This window comes from Cladophialophora carrionii (assembly GCF_000365165.1).
Source record: "Cladophialophora carrionii CBS 160.54 unplaced genomic scaffold supercont1.1, whole genome shotgun sequence".
NCBI classification, from domain to species: Eukaryota; Fungi; Ascomycota; class Eurotiomycetes; order Chaetothyriales; family Herpotrichiellaceae; genus Cladophialophora; species Cladophialophora carrionii.
Window position 1 is genome coordinate 2,719,995 of NW_008481816.1, and position 19,707 is coordinate 2,739,701.

Here is a 19,707-nt window from a genome sequence, read left to right on the forward strand (position 1 = left end):
TCCTCGGCGAAGTGCTAATCACTCCCTACGGATTATATTTTTCTCTGACACCGTGGTCCGTATCCTGTCGCTCCGGCTCGCAAGAAAGGGACGTCATGGAATCTTCTCCCTTGAAGATGCGCTCATTCGGTCCCCTCTTCTTGTCGCAGAGCTTCGCGAACTTCGCGGTGCTGGGTGACCTTGGCTTGAGTTCGGCGACCGACACCTTCGTTCACTTACATCATTAGTTACCATACCCCAATCCCTGAGTATCGACAATGCAGGGGCACCATCTGCGTACTATGGAGGTCATATTCCAGGCTATATCATCGTTGGCTGCGTTGGGCATGTCTGGACGTATCGAGAAAGCCAAAATGCATGAACGTGGGTGCTTTGCGTGAAATACCTTGGGAGACACTAAGCTGTAATTATCTGACGCGACCGCCACAATGATTGACAAGCCGGTCATGGTCAAGACTGCCATTGTCACGGGCGCGGTCTCTGGCATGGGCCTGGCCGTCACGCGACATCTGCTGGCCAAGGCGCAAGACTCCAGCTCCAAGGTACACTGGAGAGTTGTCCTCGCCGACGTCAACGAAGCAGCATACGATGAGCTCAAGATGACTCTCAACGAAGGTGATCATATCTTCGTACGAACCGATGTCTCCAAATTTGAGGACCAGCTGGCGCTGTTCAAGCGCGCGTTCGAGTGGTCAGGAGGCCGCATCGACTTCTTTGCCAACAACGCGGGCATCCCTGACAGACAGCCGCTGCTGGGTTGGCTCGGGAGGCCTGAGGAAGTGGAAAAGGAGGATCCCACCGAGCCAGATCTGAGCTGCATCGATGTCGACCTGAAAGCCGTCCTTTACGGGCTGCGGTGTTTTGTGCATTTCACGCGGAAGACAAGGAATCTGCTCGCGCAGGAGACAGTGAACACAATGGACGAGGTGGGCATTCACGGCGGAGATGCAATGATCGGTGTCGCTGCCGCTGCCGCGCATGACTTCCATCCGACAATGGTGGTGACAGCTTCCATGGCCGGTCAATACCCTTTCTACGTTCTTCCCATCTACACGGCCGCAAAGCACGGATGCGTGGGCCTCGTCCGAGCTGCGGCGCCCACGCTGTTCGAAGACGAAGGCATTACGCTGAACGCGATCTTGCCTAGTACCACGAACACGAACATCATCCCGACACCGATTCTCGAGCAGTGGCCTGAAGAGAACTTCACTCCGCTTGAGACGGTCGTACGGGCTTTTGAAGAACTGATCGATGCCAATGGCCGGGTGGTGCCAGACGGATTGAGTGACGGTCAGGACGGGACGGTGAAGAATGGTTGCTGCGTCGAAGCCTCGACAAACCGCCTCTTCTACCGCGAGCCTGTTCCTTTTCCGAGCCAGGTGCAGGAATGGGTCGGGCAGCAATCCAAGAGGGATGGTATTCTTGGCACTTTTATGCGTGGTGTTATGAAGTCCCGAGAGAATTGATTTGAGTCGCGCCGGAGATCGCATCAGCCCACGATTCGTTGGAGTGATGCATGTCATATACATATCCTGTGAACCCTACACGGTGCCGGTAGGCGGCTGGCAGTCTAAGGAGCTATGACCTACCCGCGTTCCTTGCAGCTCCCATCTCTATGCCGCATTTCGAGTCCTGATTGACTGTCAAGGCTGGTTGCAGAAGACACGGCGCAAGAAGCGCTGTTCTTTGGTAAGACGGAGCAATTTCACTCGGCCGACTGTGTCACCGAGCGCTAGAGAGGAATAGTTAGAACTCGCGGGGGTTCCAGCCTCTTGTGCTTGATTCTTCCTCCTGCATGTCCAGCATCCAATGACACGTCCTGAGCGCGACAGAGACTCCGGAGCACCAAGAGGTTCCGTCGGAGAGTGACGTCGCATGACTGGGCGATAACACCCTTCAACATCCCGGGATGGTTCTTATCTGCACTTGACTGCTTGAATCTCTCTTGGCCCTTGACTGTTCTGACCGGGCAATGCGGTACCACGCAAGCAAGGTGCATGATCGGCAAACCATATAGGGCAATGGGAGGTGACCAGGTCCCTGAACCCCCCTCAACCTGATCCCACGTCCAGTTCGCGAATGCAACTTCACTGCTGTTTTGAGTAAGTTCCTGAATGCAGTGCTGCTCGCTGATTGTCTCGCTACGACGTCTGTTCGACGGCTTTCTTATCTCTCTCCCACGTCAAAGGCCGCTGGCTGAGGTCGTCGTTAAGCGTCAATCGCCTCCCTCTATCTTCCATGATGGGGCGCAGATCCCTTCCGTGGAATATAAGGAACGTCGTCGTTCTCCGTCACGCTTGATATAAGGACAGACTTCTCCACCCCTAGCAGACTCCAGGGACGAATACTCGATGGGTCACTGATCAACCAGAAAACACGTCCTCGTCTTCACAGGACTGTCCTGCTGTCCAACCTTCTCGACAGCATGGACTCTGAACTCAGCAGCGACCGTAAGCTCAGTGTTGGAGATAGGAAGGTGTCCATCACAGGGGATGGCGTCGTGCCAGTGACCTCTGTCGGCGATGGCAGAACCATGTCTGCAAGTGTAGCCATCGACCCGGCGGCGGAACGACGTCTGGTGTGGAAATTCGACCTCCGCATCCTACCCACATTGGCGATCATGTATCTCTTCAACGCACTGGTAGGTGCTTCTCCCGAGCTGGCCGTCGCGGCACCCAATGCCCAGCTAACCCACGAATGCTCCCAGGATAAATCGAACCTAGGCAACGCCAAAACGGCAGGTCTCGAGGAGGATCTCGGCTTGAAGGGGGACGACTACAACCTCATCCTCTCCATCTTCTTCGTCCCCTACGTCTTGTCCGGCCCGTTCGTCGGAATGGCCAGTAAACGATTCGGACCCAGTCGGACGCTCCCACTCATGATGATCTGCTTCGGATTCAGCACGCTGATGGTCGTGGCGGTGAAGAACTTCGGCGGCCTCCTCGCTTGTCGATGGTTCTTGGGCATGGTAAGTCCCTGCACCTCGCCCTCGCACGGGAATTTATCTGCAAACTTCTAGTTGACCCTATCCAACAGGCGGAAGGAGGTTTCTTCCCCAGCATCATCTTCTACCAGACTCGTGAGTCACCTGTCCGTCTAATCCAGGCTTAGCATCGATCTGTCGTTGTCTGGAATTCCCTGTGTGTGCGGGTGATCGCGACACCCCCTGCTGACAGTAGTGATCTCCCCTTCCAGTCTTCTACCGGCGAGGTGAACTCGCGCGCCGGCTCGCCATCTTCTACGCGGCGTCCAACATCGCGTCCGCATTCGGCGGGCTCCTCTCCTTCGGCGTCTTCCAGATCCACTCCGGCAGCCTGGCCAACTGGCGGTACCTGTTCGTCATCGAGGGCGCGTGCTCGATGCTTTTCTCGCTCTTCGCATTCTGGGTGCTCCCGTACAACGCCCAGTCGGCGAAGTTCCTGACCGAGGAGGAGAAACAGCTGGCCTTTTACCGCATCCAGGTCGACTCGTCGTCGGTCGTGAACGAGGAGTTCAACCTGCGCTCCGCGCTGGCCATCTTCAAACACCCGACCAGCTGGATCATCCTGGCCATCGAGGTCTGCCTGGGCGTGCCCTTGCAGTCCGTCAGCCTCTTCCTGCCCGTCATCGTCAAGCAGCTCGGCTACTCGACCGTCAAGAGCAACCTGTACACCGTGGCCCCGAACATCACCGGCGCGGTCATGCTGCTGGTCCTGGCATTCGCGTCCGACTACACGCGCTGGAGGTTCCCCTTCGTGGCGCTGGGCTTTGCCTTTACGTGCATCGGCTTCATCATCTTCGCCGCCGTCAATCTCGAGACCCAGATCAACGTCGCGTATTTTGCGTGTTTCATGTAAGTGAGCCGACCGACTGCCAAAAACTGCATTGGATTGGTACACAGCTGGCACAGCTAGCTAGCTAGCTAGCTAACTATACGATGCGCTCTTACTGTAGCAAGTCGCATGCAAAAAGCTAGCTGTTCGACGTGCTCATATCCAAAAACTCAGATGCAAAAGCTAACCATCCCACTCTACGCGTAGGATGACATGGGGCACGTCGGCGCCCAGCGTGATCCTCGACGTCTGGTACAACAACAACATCGCCGACGAGAACAAGCGCGTCATGCTGACGAGCGTGGGCGTGCCCGTCGCCAACCTCATGGGCGTCGTCAGCTCCAACATCTTCCAGAACCGGGACGCGCCAAAGTACCTGCCCGCGCTGGTCACCACGGCCACGTTCGGCGCCGTCGGCTGTCTGCTCACCCTGCTGCTCGGCGCGTGGATGGTCGCGGACAACAAGCGCCGCAATGCCCTCGCCGTGCGTGACGGTGGCAAGAAAGTCAGGGCCCGCGACGTGCCGACCGAGTTGTTGAGGGATGGGCCTGCCGCGGCGGAATATCGCTGGTTTTATTGACCATCTCTTTGCGCGGCGGACGAAGGGCCCGTGGGAGTACGTACTGTATCAGGGGGTCTAAATCGCGCGGGCATTCCGTCTTTGGGGCCATGTCGAGAGTGCGTGATGTACAGTACAGTAGGAGGCCAGGCGAGGCGAGGCGAGGCGTAGCAAGGCGACGTCCTTGGGGAGTTGGACCGATTGACTGTCAAAAGTCGGACATCGAACATCGAATACAACTCGCACACCATTACGTTGAACGGGCGCTGGGCTCGGAAAAGAGTCGCAAAGCAAGTCGAACCAGATTGATGCCTGCTTGTACCGGTATCGTCGCAGTGAGCAACCGCCTTTACATGATTATACGCACCGCAATTTCAAGCCTCATAATCTACAACAGCACTTTCCAGCCCGCAATCGACCATAGGATCTGGAAAATAGCGCTTCCCGTTTGCTCAGCGGTACTCAAGCCAGATGCCGGTCAGTTAGTACTAAGGTCGGTGACGACTTGGGAATCCTGGCTGTTGATTGTTTTTTTTTCGTCTGTTTTTGCTGTTTTTGCTGTGCTGGCCGTAGCAGGGGTCGATTGGTTGTCCAGCTCGTTGGCGTTGCTTGCAAAGCACCGTACGAACCCAATGAGTTCTGGGAACGAAGCACAGCGACATGATCCAGCATCTCAAAAGGTATCATTCGAAGCCAAAAAGGGGGGTATTTGCGTACTAACTCTGCTTGCTACAATTTTCAACTCGGCCAGCAACAGATGGAAAGACTGCGTTTGAACCACTGAGCTCAGCTCAATGTACGCGGTCTTCTCTTACTGCTCTTCTTGATCGCTCAATCGCTTCCGATGCTCCTCCCCTCCAACACAGCAAAAGTCGACAAAAGAAAAAGGGGTCTCCGATAGCCTGTTCTGCTTACTTTGTTGAATGCAAGCCAACAGTCCATGTTGTCCCAAGGCTAAGGATGTATTGTGTCATGACTCGTGTCAGGTCGTGAAAAACCAAGGCACTGCAAATGCAAGGGATGGAGAACAAACACACACGCCACCCATACCTTCCCATCCCTCAGCCCAGCAAAGTAACCGTGTTGCCTTTCAGTTCTGCCTGTCAATCTCTCAATCGAACATCCTTGCCTAGTGGCAACCGAGTAACATGCCAACCAAGGATGTCGTTGATTCACCGAATTGTCCGCGTCAATAGATACTGGCTGATAATTTTCTGGGTGCCCCTGCCATAGTACAGCTATTGTACAGCGACGATTCACCCTACCGAACTCGAGATTGGAGAGGAATGGGAATTCCACCAAGGCTCTGACGCGGTCCGGATGGAAGGCCGTTGGCTGCATTCGATGGTAGCGTCCGTCGATTGAGGCGGTTGGTCCTCCAGCGCTCATAGAACTAGCAAGCAGTTAACAAGGAATCCATGACACAACAGGCAGGAGGAAGTCGAGACTCACCACTTCCCGGCTTGCCTCTCGCAGCTCGGACCGCCATTCACCAAACACCGCATCCTTCAGTTTGACAAAGTCGCAGTGGCCCGGATTATAGGGGTCTGCAAATCCCCAAGGAAATTGCCGGCCGACAGGGCCATCTTTTGACTCGAGGGAATATTTGTCTGGGCTGAGAATGGACCACGGGACATAGCCACTATCCAGAGAGGCGTCTTCACCAGAGACTTGGCGGTTGTGAGTTTCTGATCGTTTTCTGTTGGGGAAGTTCCGATTGCCTTCGGAGTCATCACTCCTGGCTGAAGCGGCTTCTTCAGAGTCGGCGGTGCTGCTGTCTTCATCCTCATCCCGCTCGTCGAGACGCTCGTCGTCCGAATCTGCAACATCGAGGTTGAGAGCTTCGAGCGGATCAAGGCCCGCCTTCTTCAGACTTCTGCTGACTTTTTGCTTGAGGAATGACATATGGGCTGTTGTTATAGTGTCTGCTTTACTGATGACGGGTATGACGGTGGTTTTGTTGCCCAGAGTCCTGATGACTTGGATATCAAAGTCCTCGTCAAGAGCACCAACAATTCGAGGTGGTTTCCCGATCCGACTGGTCTCCGTCCCACTCGTGATGCCTTGTGCCGCATTGATATTTGCATCGAGCTTTGCTGGATCAAGAATAAAGAAAACGCAGTGGATGTGGGTATCTCTGACTCCAGGAGCACGAACAACTTTCATCTCTTCAATGAAAGTGTCGTCAAACTTGCTTTCCACGAAATTGCTCATGTCTCTCAGTTGAAGGTCTACCACACTTTTGTCCAGTCCGAGAGAGTCCCACAGCGTAAGACCTATCCTTTCGCCATCGACGTCGATCTCTTGGTAATGGTGGGTGAAACTGGGATTGGGCCTTGCTGACGACGGAGGTGTGTCGCCATCAGGAGCTCGAGTCGGCTGCTTTTTGGATGGCAGAGCTAATGAGCTCTTCAGAAAGTTGAGGAAGGACGTCTTGCCCGCACCCCGAGCACCGATGATGAGGACATTGTATGGAGTGGGATCTTTACGGCGCCGGACTCTTCGCGGGGAATTGATGGTAGAGACAGTCGAGTTTGCGTATGAATATCGACCACCTGAAGAATCATGTCAGTTCGGAGGTCCTCACTGGCAAACCTGACGCAAACTCACGATGGGTCATGCTTTCTGTGCGAGCATATGGGTCAACAGCCTCTTTCTCCATGTGTACAGGCAAAGGAGGGACCGGGGGGGCATGAGTGTCGCCATTGGTGTATTCCCTGGACGCCGCGCGAGGCCTGTAGTTCTCTCCGCCAAACGACTGGATGCCCAGCGGCTGAGGATTGTAGTTCGGAAGGCGAGGAGGGGATTGAGCGACCTTCGCAGTCTCGTCCATGTCCTGCGTCTTCTTCTTCAATCGGCCTGCCGAGCTCTTGCGTTCACCCAAGGCTTCGCCGCTCTTTGACCGGAACAGTCGAGAACCAAGGCTAGTGCTTCTGCGGCTGGAGGCCTGCGACTCATTGCGCGACAGAGCAGCTGGGGAGGTCATGATGTCGGAGGAATCAATGGAGTGTTCGGGGAGGGCTGCTGCCGATTGAGCAACTCCAACAGAGTTCTGACAGCAAGTGCGGGCAGGTGCAGGCGCTGACGTGAGGAGAAGATCGTGGTGATCGCTTGGTCGGTCCGGGGGTGCACTGGAGATGCCGTGTGCTCGTTCATTCGCAGGACAAGGGCAGGCTCAGATGCAGGTGCGATAGGGGTATCGGTATGGTTGCGATTAGGTGGAAGAAGTCAGGGGCGCCCAGCGCAGATGTGCAATTCAATCGACACTCGCGAGTGCAGCGTTGCGCAAGATTGCAATAGTGTTGAGTCAGATGTGTGTCCCGGTTGTACGATGGACGCCGGAGAAAAGTGAGGGAGAAGTGAAGTTCTGTCCAGCGCAGGAACGACAATGGCAGCTGACTTTCTCTTCGAGCGCGGCAATCCGAACTGAAAGGGCGTCTGGCTGCCCGAGGACCGAATATGGGGTAAGCTTTAAGGGACGTGCCGAGTCCAAAGAGAACTGCTGTCGACTACTGCACCTGCACCTGCGTTAGAGGCGCACACGTGGACGGCGTGACAGCGGCGAGGTCCAGAAGTTTAAAAAGTCAATATAGCCACATGGGCGTCAGTCAACAACGAACGCCGTGAAGTGAAGAACTGAAGTTCGAGAAAGTGAAGGAAAAAGTGTCAGATAGACGAGCAGGAGATCAAGTGTTCCCTCTTCGCTTCCTCCTCATCTCTGGTGACCTCGCTACTGATCATTCCCTATGTCGGAGAATATTCAAGGGCACTCTCTTCCCAAAGGGCCTTGGTGGTCCCCCTACCGTCGCAGCCCGCAAGCCGACTGGCGGTGGGCCATGCAACAAGGGTCTGCTATTGGCTATGGGCTCAGGGCGGGCTTGATCGGGGCACGAAAGCTTTGCTTGTTTCAGGTTTTCTGTAACACTAACTATCGGCTTAGAAAGTCAGAACAGTGCCTTGTACAACAGCTCCCCCCTGGCCAGATGCTGGTGCGTCCCTGTTGCTTGCACGACCACGGCAGTTGACTTTCTCCTTCGCCGTCATCTGCCTTTGGTGCCATTATAGACCACGCATCATTGTACGTACACTGTCACGTCGACCTCACAGCTTGTGCAATGACCTTCCGTCCACACTGGGGCGCGTTCAATTTCGGCCATCATGAGTTGGAAACTGGCCTCCATTCCCGGCCGGAGTAGAATGTTTGACTGATCGGACAGCCATGGAAAAGATGCCACGGCGTAGGAGAAACGGTCGCCATTGAACCTCCATCCCCAGCTGGCGATAATGAAGTCCATCAGCTTGTCAAGCCCATCGCATTGTACCAGAGAGACCGGAGCAGCGGCACCAGCAAAGCCATCCAATCTCACACGGAGGATGGATTTCACTGGATCAAAGTCATAGTCGCTGTTAGCCTCTGGCGACACGGCCGTGGACAGGATCGAGCTGGAGCGACGTGCATTGGTGGCACTCTGATTGTGGGAGGCAGAAGCTTTGGCCTTGTTCTTGGTCGAGTTGCCACTGGAGACCCGGGCTTTTTTCTTCGCTGGTTCCTTTTGACTCCCCTCGATCTCTTGTTGCACCTTGTTTTCAATTTTCTTCGTGCTGGTTTGTTGCCCAGTCTTCTGTGCTATGTGTTTGTGCTTCTCGAACTTGAAAGGGTTCGTCTGTTGAAGAGTCCTCTTTCTAAGGTTACGCTCAGTCGGCATGTGGTCTCCCTTCTCGTCTGCGCTTTCATCATCCTCCATATCACTATGATCGGTGGCAGGATCCTCCTCAACTTCTGGTCGTAGATTGCTCGCGGTCTGCAGATTTTGATGCCTGCTGCTGCTTGCAGGTTGAGACTTCGCCGACAACTGCCCAGACTTCGAAGCAGGAAGTTTTCCACGCGCAGGAGTGGCCGCGGGGCGATCAGGTCTTGGGTTTCTGCGAACGGTTATTGGTGATGAGGAAGTTGGCGTAGCCATCATAGGAATCTGACTTGGTACAGGCGGTGGCGGTTTAGTGTCGTACTTCGAGGGTCTCCTGTTCTCTATGTCGCTGACATGGGTAGGCTCTTCCTTGACGGCAAGTTGAGATAGGTATGGTCTGGAGTCCTGTCGCTGGCTTGCACAGTCTGCACCAAATTCATCACTAAGGTCCAACTCTCGCTCTGGGGATACTGTGGTCGCAGATTGGAAATAATTTCCGCTGGTGGAATACATGACATCGGGATCTCCAGTGAAGTCTGGAAGCCCGGAAGTTGGCGGACTGGGCGGCGCGTTGCCCTGGGGCGGTGTGATGGTTTTGGTCGCGATCAGGATATCGTCCTCATAAATAGGGAATGCTGGTAAACGTGCCATTTGGGGTGATAGAGACATGAGCAACATTCTTCTGTCGGCGGCATAGGATCAGTTGTCCCCAGCACAGCAGAGGCAGTAGCAGTGCAGTATGACAAAGAACGGGAAGGCGATCTGGTGACAGTTGAGTCTGGAAGGGTGGGAGAGTGAAGCAACTGAGAAGTGAAGAAAAGAACGGAAGGTAAGTGCGCAAAACCTAGAGCTGGCATGCCAAAGAAAATCACGGCTTTGCACCTGCTTATACTGCCTTGACTCTGCCCTTCAAGCCGATGAGCCGTTCTGTCTCTCACTTCTTTTACTCATAACTTTCTTCAGCAATCCCAGATCGATTGGCACCCGCTCACCAAGCCAAGTGGCTCTCTGACTATGGTCTCTCAATGCATCCTCATCCTCATGGTTAGGGTGGACCAACGCAGACAGCGGTCCACGATTAATGACTAGCCACGGTATGAATGCTCCGAATTGTGCAGGTGTGAAGACATTGACTTCGAACATGGCCATTGTGTGAGGCCCGACAGGTTTATCCCATAGTCGATAGATCCTGAAATACCAGATCAACACCAAGGGACACATCCATGGGAGAAGACATACCTCAGCTCCGGAAACTCGAGGCGAATCCTCTGCCATAGCGCTTTGGCATACTCCTTCTGCTCCTCACTATTGTGATGGTAGTATATGTGAATATCGAAGCCCCCTCGACGACCATTCATGATGCCAGAGGTAAACTTGTCATAGCTCGGGCTCAGAACACCTGTCTGTGGATTCTTGAAAGACTTCCCGTCTTCGTTTAGCTCATCCGGAAGAGGCGCGTGGTCTTCGTACCCTGCGAGGGGCGAAGGAAAGGTGTACAAGAACGGATCAGACATTAAGCTCGGAGGAACGGTTTGAAGCTCTGAGCTTGATATGGTTCTCAGCAGCGGCCAAGGGCATTATATTTGCAGTTCTATCAAGACCACTTGTGACCGGATCATCTTGGACCAGACGCGCAAATCACTAGACTGAGGCCCCACTATCGGCCGACATCAATCAGCAATTATGTCAACGTGCTCCGGAAACCGCGTCTTCATCCTTGCACCCCGGAATTACCTCCGATCGCCGAATTTTCTGCATCTGGCAGCAAAGATACTGGGAGATGTCTCTCGCCATGATCTCGGAACGAGAGGGTGATGCAAATACATCCATAATGTGTCATGCTATCTTCAGCAGGCTCCTGAGCAGCAACCTGATATTGCACGGATGTTGTGTCACCCCGTTATTCTCCACGTCCCCAAACCCTCACTGAGCCATCGCCTTTCAATTGATACAGCCACTCTGCGTCAGGCAGAGCTTTTGTATGGCCTAAATTCGAGATCTCACTCTCGTCATCGCCTCTATCACCGCCCTTACTGACCCTGATAACACCGGAAACATCCTTCGCGCTCCCAGTATCCAACCCTCTGAGCTGGAATACCCACCGACTTCGATGGGCCATGGACGTCAAGAAATGCGCATGATTGCGTTCCAAGGGCGTCCCGTCGTCGTAACTGCCAGACATAGCGGTTTGCAGGAGCGGAACATCGGCATTGCAGGTGAGTACCAGAGCGTGAGACTGCATCTGTAACGTTGAAAGGAGTGCTTGCAATGATACTGTGGAGATGGAGGGCTGGCAAGCCAGGAGGAAATCAATGCCGTCAAGAAGGATAAGTGGTTTCGCGTCTGCGGTTCCTGTAGACGAAGAGGAGGTGGATGCCGTCGCATATGGAACGGCCGGAGTACTTGATGATCTGCCCGCTCCCGAGGTAGTGGTTTCTGTCGTTGCCCTAAAGGAACTTTTCAAAACCACATTCATAGAGTACCGTAGCTCGTTCAAGGTCAAAGCTTTGAGCCTGGTCGTTGATAGCAGCGAGGAGTCTCCAGGTCCTGCTGGGGAGGAACCATCAGCAAGCCCGTCGACGTAGACAACCTTCTTGCTCCGGAGTAAGGCTTGAAAATCCAGACCCTGCAAAGGATGTAAGCCTCTCCATTTCCATACGGTATGAGAGCCAGACGCTTTAGAGAAAGGTATGCGGCACCGGAAACCAGGGCTGAAAGGCTGAGAGCAACAAAGACGAAAGCGTACCATTTTCTTCCCCATCTCAAGCCATAAACTTAGCGGTCGCAAAAGACTCACAAAGACCACTGGCCTCTCCCCCAGCCTGACTTCATCTGGTCCCGTGCCGACTTGTCTGGCTTCTCCGTCATCCCCAACGCCGTATATGGCCGCGTAGACGAATCGCAGCAGCAGCCATGGTGAAGGCGTGACAAGCACAGAGGTAATGAGGGTCTGGCCGTGAAGTGAAGCAAGGCTGGACTCCAGGTAAGAGACCAGCGGTGGAGGGATTGCTGGGGGCATTTGCGTCTCAGTAGATGAGTAGTTAGCAGCGAGAAGTGGCCTGGAGGCTTTAGCACGGGAGAGCCTCAAGATACTCCACGTAGCAATCACGGGTGTCCCAGGAATATTCACACAAATAGAAGAATGGGTTCAATCAGAAGATAAGAAACTCATGACTAGCCATGCATGGGTGGTGCGGACGACCATATCGTGAGCATCGAGGTGACAAAATGCAATGTGAAAGACAAAAATGAGGACGAGGTTACGAAGTAGGAGTATGAATTTTAAATATTTTTCCATTCATGCATGGCCTTCTTGATCCGGCCCACTTTGCAGATTCTATGGGGTGGCAGGCCAATCCGCCGCCCAACGACCACGATAGAGTATTCGACGAACTCAGGCCGAAAATAGACGGTGCGCTGATGAATCCTGCATCGTTCCGACTGGTAGAGAGAGACTGATAGAGAGAGAGAGCAGTCCTCTGGAGTCAGTCATGTCCCTGCTCCTGCGTCCGGGTTATCTGTCTCCCATGCAACATCTCAGCGCGATTCCACCTCACACGTCCTCGAGGCCCAATGCAATGCTCCTGATCTTCGCCGAAAGATGGTCCAGATGAGAACCTGATACGCGATCTGCCCCTGTCCACAACAGCGTCTCGTCGTCCCCTTGTTTATGCCTTGGCAGGTCCTCGTGCACCCTTGGGTGCGCCGGATTGGAATCCATTGCTAGCTCTCCTGTATTGACAATATCATGTCAGCCACTATCCTCACGGGTTCTGTTTGTTGATGCCTCCTCTCTTCCATTTCGCAAAGGCTAACTTCTCAATGGCCTTCGCGGGAAGGACATTAGTCTCGCCCTCGGAGATCCGGATCATCGGGCCGCATTCTTCTCTCTCCATCCGACTGTGACGATTGCCACAGAACGAGTTGGATCATAGTCCGACCTCCGTATTTGCCGTACGATCAAGAGGGGATGGATTAGCGTGCTGTTCTTACCTTGCAACCAACTTCAAATGCCTCATCCGTCCAGTACCAGTGGTCTTGCGTCTCTTGGCCTTCTCGCTCCATTCGTACTTGCGGGTCTTTGCAGCGGGATACTATCGGCGCATCGAGTCAGTTTTAATATTCCAACAATCTTGGGGGTAGTCCCGGGAGGCTCGTCGAGGAGAAGGTGGATGGCAGTTGTCGCTGAGGAAAGAGGTCGAGTAAAGGAGGACGGAGAGAGTCTAAAAACGTACTCCACAGTTCGCGCAAGTGTGCTTCTGAATGTGCAAGCTTCGACGACCGCACCTGTATCAATCCGAGTCAGTTGCTTTTGTTCTCTTCAATTTCACTGTCTTTTAAGGTCGAGTTGAAGGTCAGGCTAGAGGATGTATCGCAATCACTGACCTCCGGCAAAGAGTGTGAGTCTTATTGTGTCCTAAACATCCCAGTCAGAAACCATGTCTCCCATATGTTTCAACCTAGGTTGAGGGTTGGTCCTTTGCTCACTCTTGCCGAACGAACTTGTTCCCTTCGTCATGTTGGCTGATTATCGAGGAGACGGCCTGCAGGGAGTCAATGGCTTGTCGGATGCAATTAGGATCTGGGAGATTCGTACGGGAAATGGTTGTGCGGGTAGGAGACGTTGTAACAAATGTTTCAATCTCAAGACTCCAAGTTCGCAGCATGCAGTTCGGGACCACCGCAGTTTTTCGTGCGGCCAAGATATCTTGCCAAGCTTCCGCTTAGTCATTTACAGCCTTGTCCCCACTCACCCACCATTCACCCACTACTTGCTGGGAGGAGCCTTCGGAGCCTTATTGGCTGGACTAACCAGGCCAACAAGGCTGTGTCAAGCCTCTTCTTAAACATGGAGCAGACAGAAGTCTCGAAGACCACAATGGCTTGATTGCTCTACAGTTTACCGAGTCTTCTTGAAACAAAGAAGAAAGATACAACCGCTCTGGGAGAAAGGTACAGGTATACAAGGACACCACGTACACGGCAAACCAGGAGCGCAGAATGATTGTCCAATCTTCTAAGCTGGCCCCAGGAAGGCCTCTCTCTCACACCACAAGAGACAAATTACCAGCATGACGTCTTCCTGAAGACGGAGGACAGTATCAGGATTTTGCTTCTATCTGCCAGTATCCTATTCCTACTAAATAGAAAACCGTTGCGCGACTGGAACGAGGAGCACGGTCTCCCCCGATCTCGGCGATGAGCGGATGGGCACACAATCAGACAGTCACTTTGATATCCGGCAAGGTCTGCACTGCCGAAGTCATGCGGATATCTCGGCTCGTCAACCATCAGCTCACGCTTCACCAATACGACAACGCCAAACCAGGACAAGTACCGTGCTTCCCACGCCGAGAAGCAAATGATCGCATTTATCTCGTCAGCCATCATGTTTTCTTGGAGCCGGAAGTCCGCGAGCAAGATGGAACTGAAGACGTGGTAAGGAACAGTTGACCTCTAAAATGCAAAAGCTTGGGCTTTCGTCCTGCAATCGATCAATCACTTAGGCGGCTTTGCTTTCATAGCACCACCAGTTATGCACAGACGGGCGCTCATTTTGGTTAGCCAGGCGCCCTGTGCGGACTGTGCGACATTCATCGAGCATGTAAAGAGCAAGCTGGGTTTAGGAATCATATTGTCGGACTGGGGAGGGTCACAACGCGGACCGTGAAAAATGAAGAACGTACAGTACATCGCGGATTACCGGAGAAGCTGCTATGCCAACTATGGAGATTAGCGCACAAAAGCCCGGAGCGCCCCTTTCCTATCGTGTCTTGCAAAACCGTCTGCGACACCGTCTATATACCGCACAACCCCCCGTAATTGTCTACGCTGCGAGACGATTCCACCGCAAAGGCGAGCGCTTCAACAACCAAGAAGGAACCTGTCTCCCGGATGCCGGACTGCCGGACCGGGAGGCCGATGCCGTCAATGCCGAGCTCGAGGCAGTGGCCGTGCCCGTGCCAAAGCTCGCGATCAGACAGCTGCACGCACTGCTGACTCTCTTGGCATCTGCAGAGCAACCGCCCAAGAGAGTAGGCAGCGATGTGGTGTTGGAGGTAGTCGTTGTATACTTCGAGCAGAAGTTGCGCATGGAGGACGAGTAACGTGGGTCGATCATATTACGCAGACAGTTGTCTTGATTGCAGAACATCTTGGGTGTGGGCAGTGGCGACGGTGTCACAGGGTTGACCGCGTTTGTGCGAGAGCTAGAGGTCGCCGTGGGAGTAGTGGTAGTCAATATCGGTCCCGAGGCTGAAGTTGATGTTGGTCCAGGTGAAGTTGGAGTTGGCGTGCTGGTGTTCGCTAAGCTAGTGGTGGTGCTGACAGTGGAGCTGGCAGTGCTCGAGCTAGTGTTGACCGTGCTGGAAACCGAATCAGAAGGAAATGTTGAGGTTAAGGCACTCATGCTCGACGATGAGCTATCCAGGGATGCCGAAGAAGTTGATACGGTCGACGAAGAGGACGGCTGAGTCGTAGTTGTCGAACTAGAAACGACGCCAGAGCTTGAGTCGGAAGGAGTTGTCGTTACCGTTGAAGAGATAACAATCTGGGCAGGCAGATTCAGAACTTGCCCAATCTGCAAGTTGTCCCAGTCAACATCGGGATTGGCAGCATTTAGTGCATCAAAAGAACAACCATTCTTGTCTGCAATAGCCCAACCAAAGTCGCCTGCGACCACCATGTACGACTGAATAGGAGCAGTGGAGGTAGTAACGCTGCTTGTAGAACTTGAACTGATGACCGCAGCCGCGCTTGAGCTTGTGCACGTGGGCGAGGAGGAGGCGGTCGTTGTCGCCGTTGATGCTGAAACGACAACGCTTATTGTACTCGAGGAGAGGGCCGTTGGGTTTGTGATAGCCATCGTGCTTGAAGAACTTACAATTGTCGAAGTAGTCATTACGGAACTCGTCATCGTTGTTGTGCTTGATGTACTCAGGGCTGCACTAGTTGAAGTGCTGGGCGCTGTGTTGGATGAAGTCGTCGTTGTGCTCGGAGAAGTCTGTGCAGTAAACGTTGATGTGGTGGTCGTTAGGATTGGTGAAGAAGTAGTCGAGACTGTAGTGGCTGAAAAGGGAGTGCTGCTTGTTAATGACATCGAAGTAGTCGTCGAAGATGCCGCGCACGTCCCACCAGGAACCACCAAGACCTGGCCGATCAACAGTTTATCCCAATCCACGCCAGCATTAGCGGCCTTCAGAGTGTCGAAGTTGACGGTCAACTTCTTTGCAATCTTATCGCCGTCGTCGCCTGCGACAACTGCGTATGCGCATGGTAGTGTAACTGTCTGATTTGAGCACTGCACTGATTTGTACGTCCCGTCGAACGGATAAGGGTACTTGTAGCTGGAGCATGTGTTGCTGGTCGTGATCTTGACAGACTTGACATAGGCGGAGAATGGAGCTGTGCTGAAATCGGTGTAACCCCCAGCCCACTGGACGGTACCCTGAGCTGAGTCTGGGTCTCCAGCGCACCACATGCCCAGATGGAGGCGAGATGGCGTTTGGGGGTATTGGTACGAACCAGTGGTTGCTCCGTTGTTGTTCAATGTTCTCACCGGCACACCGTCAATGGACCAGACTAAGCGATCGGGTTGCCAATCAAGGGCATATGTGTGGAATTTGTCCTGAGGAGCGTCAACTGCAGGATAAACACCTCGGTCGGACCAACCAATTTGGCCTTTGCCGAAGTAATTGGTCAAGACGGAGCCGCGACCTTGACCGAAGTTGTTGCCGGAAAATTCCCAGTCTATCTCGTCCAGGTCGTCAGACATCATTACCGCACCTGTGATGATGCCTCCACCTGAGGCAACTTTCATCACGACCTCGATTCGGCCGAAGTGAACGTAGAAGCGGGACCAGATGTACGGCGCCTCGTGTCGTTTGGTGATTGTGAAGTTCGCGCCGTTGGAGTAGGCATAATCAACCTTTGCATAGTCCGCAAGGATCCAATCTGGAGGAGTCGTCGTTTGTCGGGTGAAATCCATGAAGTATGTACTAGTGGTTAAACCAGGGATCGGAGGACATGCTGTGGTGACTACCAAAATCAGCAAAACGCTATCCCGACGCGTAGATGTACTAACCGTTGAGTGGATTACATGGTATGGCATCTGCTGCCACCGACCCAAGAAGGCCAGCAATGACTATTAGTGCTACGGGAAAGAAATTGAGACGCGCCATTGTTGCAGGAGAAGTCGAGGACCGAAGTTGCAAAAAGTCTGTGGGAGTTCCAAAGTCGCAGGTCTGGTGATGCTTGCTAAGAGGTAGAATAGTAGGGGTGAGGCAGATGTTGTGGGAGTGGCAGACAATGAACCTCACCTTCCACCTACCTGCACACCTAGTGAACGTCGACAAAGGACATTGCACAAAGAGGTCCGCTTGCACACAGCTTGAGAAGTTCTATTTTGGATTCTGACCCATCAGGCTCCATATTCATCAAAGTCTTTGAAGCGCTCATTGTTGAAGCTGCTCGCCGTTCATCGGATGAGGTTGCACTGAAGCTCACTGTTGATTGCAGCGCAAAGTTGGCATTGGGATCACGAGGCCGTTCGGAGGACACTAGTTGCCTCATGAGCTCTCACTAACGTCATCTCTTTGTGCATCTCAAACGGCAGGGCAGTGCGCTACAGCAAGTATAAGGGCATCTGGTTCTGGAGGATGAACTTGTAGAGACAAGTCGCGAGGGAACAGAAATTGACATCAGAGTCGCGTTCGCGTTGTGCCAATGGTGCGGCGCGTTCAACCCGAAGTTATTCCGACACAATACACTTGCCGCATTTGGAGCCTCAAATATGTACCAAGCTTTTACGAGTCTGGTGTTGAATCCACTCCGAAACTCTCTCACGACAATGAATATTGCATCCAAAATTCCTAGTTGGAAGGAAGTCGTTATGAACCTGGGAGCATGCCGAAGAATCACTTAACCAGGTTGTGCGGTACGTCTCCGTTATAAAAATTACAGTTGAAGAGGAAGACGTTGACGCCAGCTTGCAAGACCGATAACCATACCAACTTCAAAGCATCTCCTACTGAACGACGACACAGGTTGCCCCGGCAATTGCATCGACCAAATACCCAGTTGTAGGCACCACGTTCATACATGCGCCTGGCGAGCAAGATATCTCCGTCTTGTACATAACATTGGTGGCGGTGCTCAATGACTGGGGGCAAGGCGTAGGCGTTGCTGCACAGATCTCGATGATTTGGATTCGATACTCGGTGAAGGGCACAACCTTTGTGAATGTTCTTTGACCGGCATCCAGAGTGATAGCGCCTGATGTAGTGCTTCTTGAAACAAGTCCCACGTTCGTAGTGCTTGTCATTGAGGTGATTGGTCTTGAGCCGCCATCACTGATACTGATGGACGGTGTGCTTGTGGTCCCAGAACCAATCCCACCTGGCGTGCTCGGCTCGGATGACGGAGAGTTAGGCGTCGCATCTGGCTGACATGACTGATCTGGTAGGCATGACGTGATAAAAATTGTACTGGTCGAAGTTGTAGTGGTAGTGGACGCAATGTAGGAAGTAACCACAGCGGACGGGTTCGTGGTTATGAACAGTGTACTCGTTGTTGTGATCTCAATGGACGTCGTTCGACTGGGCACTGGATCGATGTCAGGCGGTTGAGTCGGCGCTCCAGTGAAAGTTGGTTCGGGTTGCGGCTGTTCTTTGGTTAGCAAATAATCAAAGTTGTGGGACTGGACCCAATGGCTTCAGAACCGCCACTGACGGCCACGAAAGACTTACAGTCGCAAATATTTCTCCGTCCGGCCCCAAGATTAGCAGCGCCGAATTCACGAATCCTATGTCCTTGGTCAGCTTCGGTGCAATAGTACTCTGACCGAAGTCGCGAATCTTGATTGTATGGGGGAGAGGGGCAGCACTAGAATCCCACGCTGAGAGGAGCCGCGGCATGCCTTGAATAAGGAGCACTCACCTCCTTCTTCAGACGCGAGGTAGACCTCGTCAACACTGCTGTACTGCGTGCAGACAGTATCTGACCCACTATACGAACTAGAGAATGTGACCGCCACACACACTCCCGGTGTGGTGTCGCGGTTGTAGTTCACGCACTCGGTGATGCAGGAGCCCAGGTCGATGGTGTCGGTCGTCTGCGCCAGGACCGTACCGCCATAAGAGTTCGAGCACTGCAATTGCCAAGTGTAGTTCCGTGGCGTCGTGTAGAAATAGCCGTCATACAGGGCACAATCAGGATCGGTCGTGATGGGAGGCGACGACTGTCGCGTCACCAGCTAGATCGCGTCAGTGTATATTGTGCAAGTTGGAAAGATATGCGAACCTTCATGTTATGCCTCTCGGAGTTCCCCCGTCTCACATGAGCATCAAAGGCTTTTCCCAATCCATGCGGTGATAGAATATCATATCCCTTTGAGCCCAGTGTAGCATGTGTGGCAGGGACTTCAGCCAGCAGGCTCAGAAGTATCGAGAAGAGCATCTTGGGTGTCATGTACAAGGCGCAAGCATCGGAGGACGAGGTAAGAGTCGTGTGAGCGGCTGCGAGAGGTACATCTGGTGGTCGCAGGGTCCTATACTCGTTATGTTAACACTGGAATGTGGGCCATCAACATGTCTCATACCTCTCTGTGTGGCCAGCTCTTGGACCATATCGACGTTTTCCTTCCTGGCCA

The 19,707-nt window shown here is 53.4% G+C and overlaps 10 protein-coding genes and 1 non-coding gene across 11 annotated transcripts; 5 read left to right on the plus strand and 6 right to left on the minus strand.

The window, feature by feature from the left end:
- Positions 1-428: 428 nt before the first annotated feature.
- G647_00958 (uncharacterized protein) lies at positions 429-1,466 on the plus strand (the record flags this gene model as incomplete). Its single annotated transcript, XM_008724361.1, has 1 exon — positions 429-1,466. One exon carries the CDS (start codon positions 429-431, stop codon positions 1,464-1,466), a length of 1,038 nt encoding a protein of 345 aa, XP_008722583.1.
- Positions 1,467-2,425: 959 nt separating this feature from the next.
- G647_00959 (uncharacterized protein) lies at positions 2,426-4,392 on the plus strand (the record flags this gene model as incomplete). The annotated part of the gene is made up of 5 exons (XM_008724362.1): positions 2,426-2,641; positions 2,708-2,968; positions 3,037-3,079; positions 3,196-3,832; positions 4,020-4,392. 5 exons carry the CDS (start codon positions 2,426-2,428, stop codon positions 4,390-4,392), a joined length of 1,530 nt encoding a protein of 509 aa, XP_008722584.1.
- Positions 4,393-4,785: 393 nt separating this feature from the next.
- G647_00960 lies at positions 4,786-4,901 on the plus strand. Its single transcript, XR_573440.1, has one exon. It is a non-coding gene; the product is annotated as a 5S ribosomal RNA (ribosomal RNA).
- A 731-nt stretch (positions 4,902-5,632) lies between these two features.
- Positions 5,633-7,357, minus strand: G647_00961 (uncharacterized protein; the record flags this gene model as incomplete). Its single annotated transcript, XM_008724363.1, has 3 exons — positions 5,633-5,764; positions 5,824-6,926; positions 6,982-7,357. The coding sequence occupies 3 exons, from the start codon at positions 7,355-7,357 to the stop codon at positions 5,633-5,635; spliced, it is 1,611 nt and encodes a 536-aa protein (XP_008722585.1).
- Positions 7,358-8,444: 1,087 nt separating this feature from the next.
- G647_00962 (uncharacterized protein) lies at positions 8,445-9,710 on the minus strand (the record flags this gene model as incomplete). The annotated part of the gene is made up of 1 exon (XM_008724364.1): positions 8,445-9,710. The coding sequence occupies one exon, from the start codon at positions 9,708-9,710 to the stop codon at positions 8,445-8,447; it is 1,266 nt and encodes a 421-aa protein (XP_008722586.1).
- A 258-nt stretch (positions 9,711-9,968) lies between these two features.
- G647_00963 (uncharacterized protein) lies at positions 9,969-10,573 on the minus strand (the record flags this gene model as incomplete). Its single annotated transcript, XM_008724365.1, has 2 exons — positions 9,969-10,248; positions 10,299-10,573. The coding sequence occupies 2 exons, from the start codon at positions 10,571-10,573 to the stop codon at positions 9,969-9,971; spliced, it is 555 nt and encodes a 184-aa protein (XP_008722587.1).
- Positions 10,574-10,959: 386 nt separating this feature from the next.
- G647_00964 (uncharacterized protein) lies at positions 10,960-12,078 on the minus strand (the record flags this gene model as incomplete). Its single annotated transcript, XM_008724366.1, has 2 exons — positions 10,960-11,685; positions 11,806-12,078. 2 exons carry the CDS (start codon positions 12,076-12,078, stop codon positions 10,960-10,962), a joined length of 999 nt encoding a protein of 332 aa, XP_008722588.1.
- Positions 12,079-14,266: 2,188 nt separating this feature from the next.
- On the plus strand, positions 14,267-14,425 carry G647_00965 (uncharacterized protein; the record flags this gene model as incomplete). Its single annotated transcript, XM_008724367.1, has 1 exon — positions 14,267-14,425. One exon carries the CDS (start codon positions 14,267-14,269, stop codon positions 14,423-14,425), a length of 159 nt encoding a protein of 52 aa, XP_008722589.1.
- Positions 14,426-14,785: 360 nt separating this feature from the next.
- Positions 14,786-15,532, plus strand: G647_00966 (uncharacterized protein; the record flags this gene model as incomplete). Its single annotated transcript, XM_008724368.1, has 2 exons — positions 14,786-15,094; positions 15,209-15,532. 2 exons carry the CDS (start codon positions 14,786-14,788, stop codon positions 15,530-15,532), a joined length of 633 nt encoding a protein of 210 aa, XP_008722590.1.
- Positions 15,533-16,006: 474 nt separating this feature from the next.
- G647_00967 (uncharacterized protein) lies at positions 16,007-17,046 on the minus strand (the record flags this gene model as incomplete). Its single annotated transcript, XM_008724369.1, has 2 exons — positions 16,007-16,118; positions 16,187-17,046. 2 exons carry the CDS (start codon positions 17,044-17,046, stop codon positions 16,007-16,009), a joined length of 972 nt encoding a protein of 323 aa, XP_008722591.1.
- Positions 17,047-18,084: 1,038 nt separating this feature from the next.
- Positions 18,085-19,514, minus strand: G647_00968 (uncharacterized protein; the record flags this gene model as incomplete). Its single annotated transcript, XM_008724370.1, has 4 exons — positions 18,085-18,720; positions 18,806-18,861; positions 18,996-19,311; positions 19,395-19,514. The coding sequence occupies 4 exons, from the start codon at positions 19,512-19,514 to the stop codon at positions 18,085-18,087; spliced, it is 1,128 nt and encodes a 375-aa protein (XP_008722592.1).
- Positions 19,515-19,707: the final 193 nt, after the last annotated feature.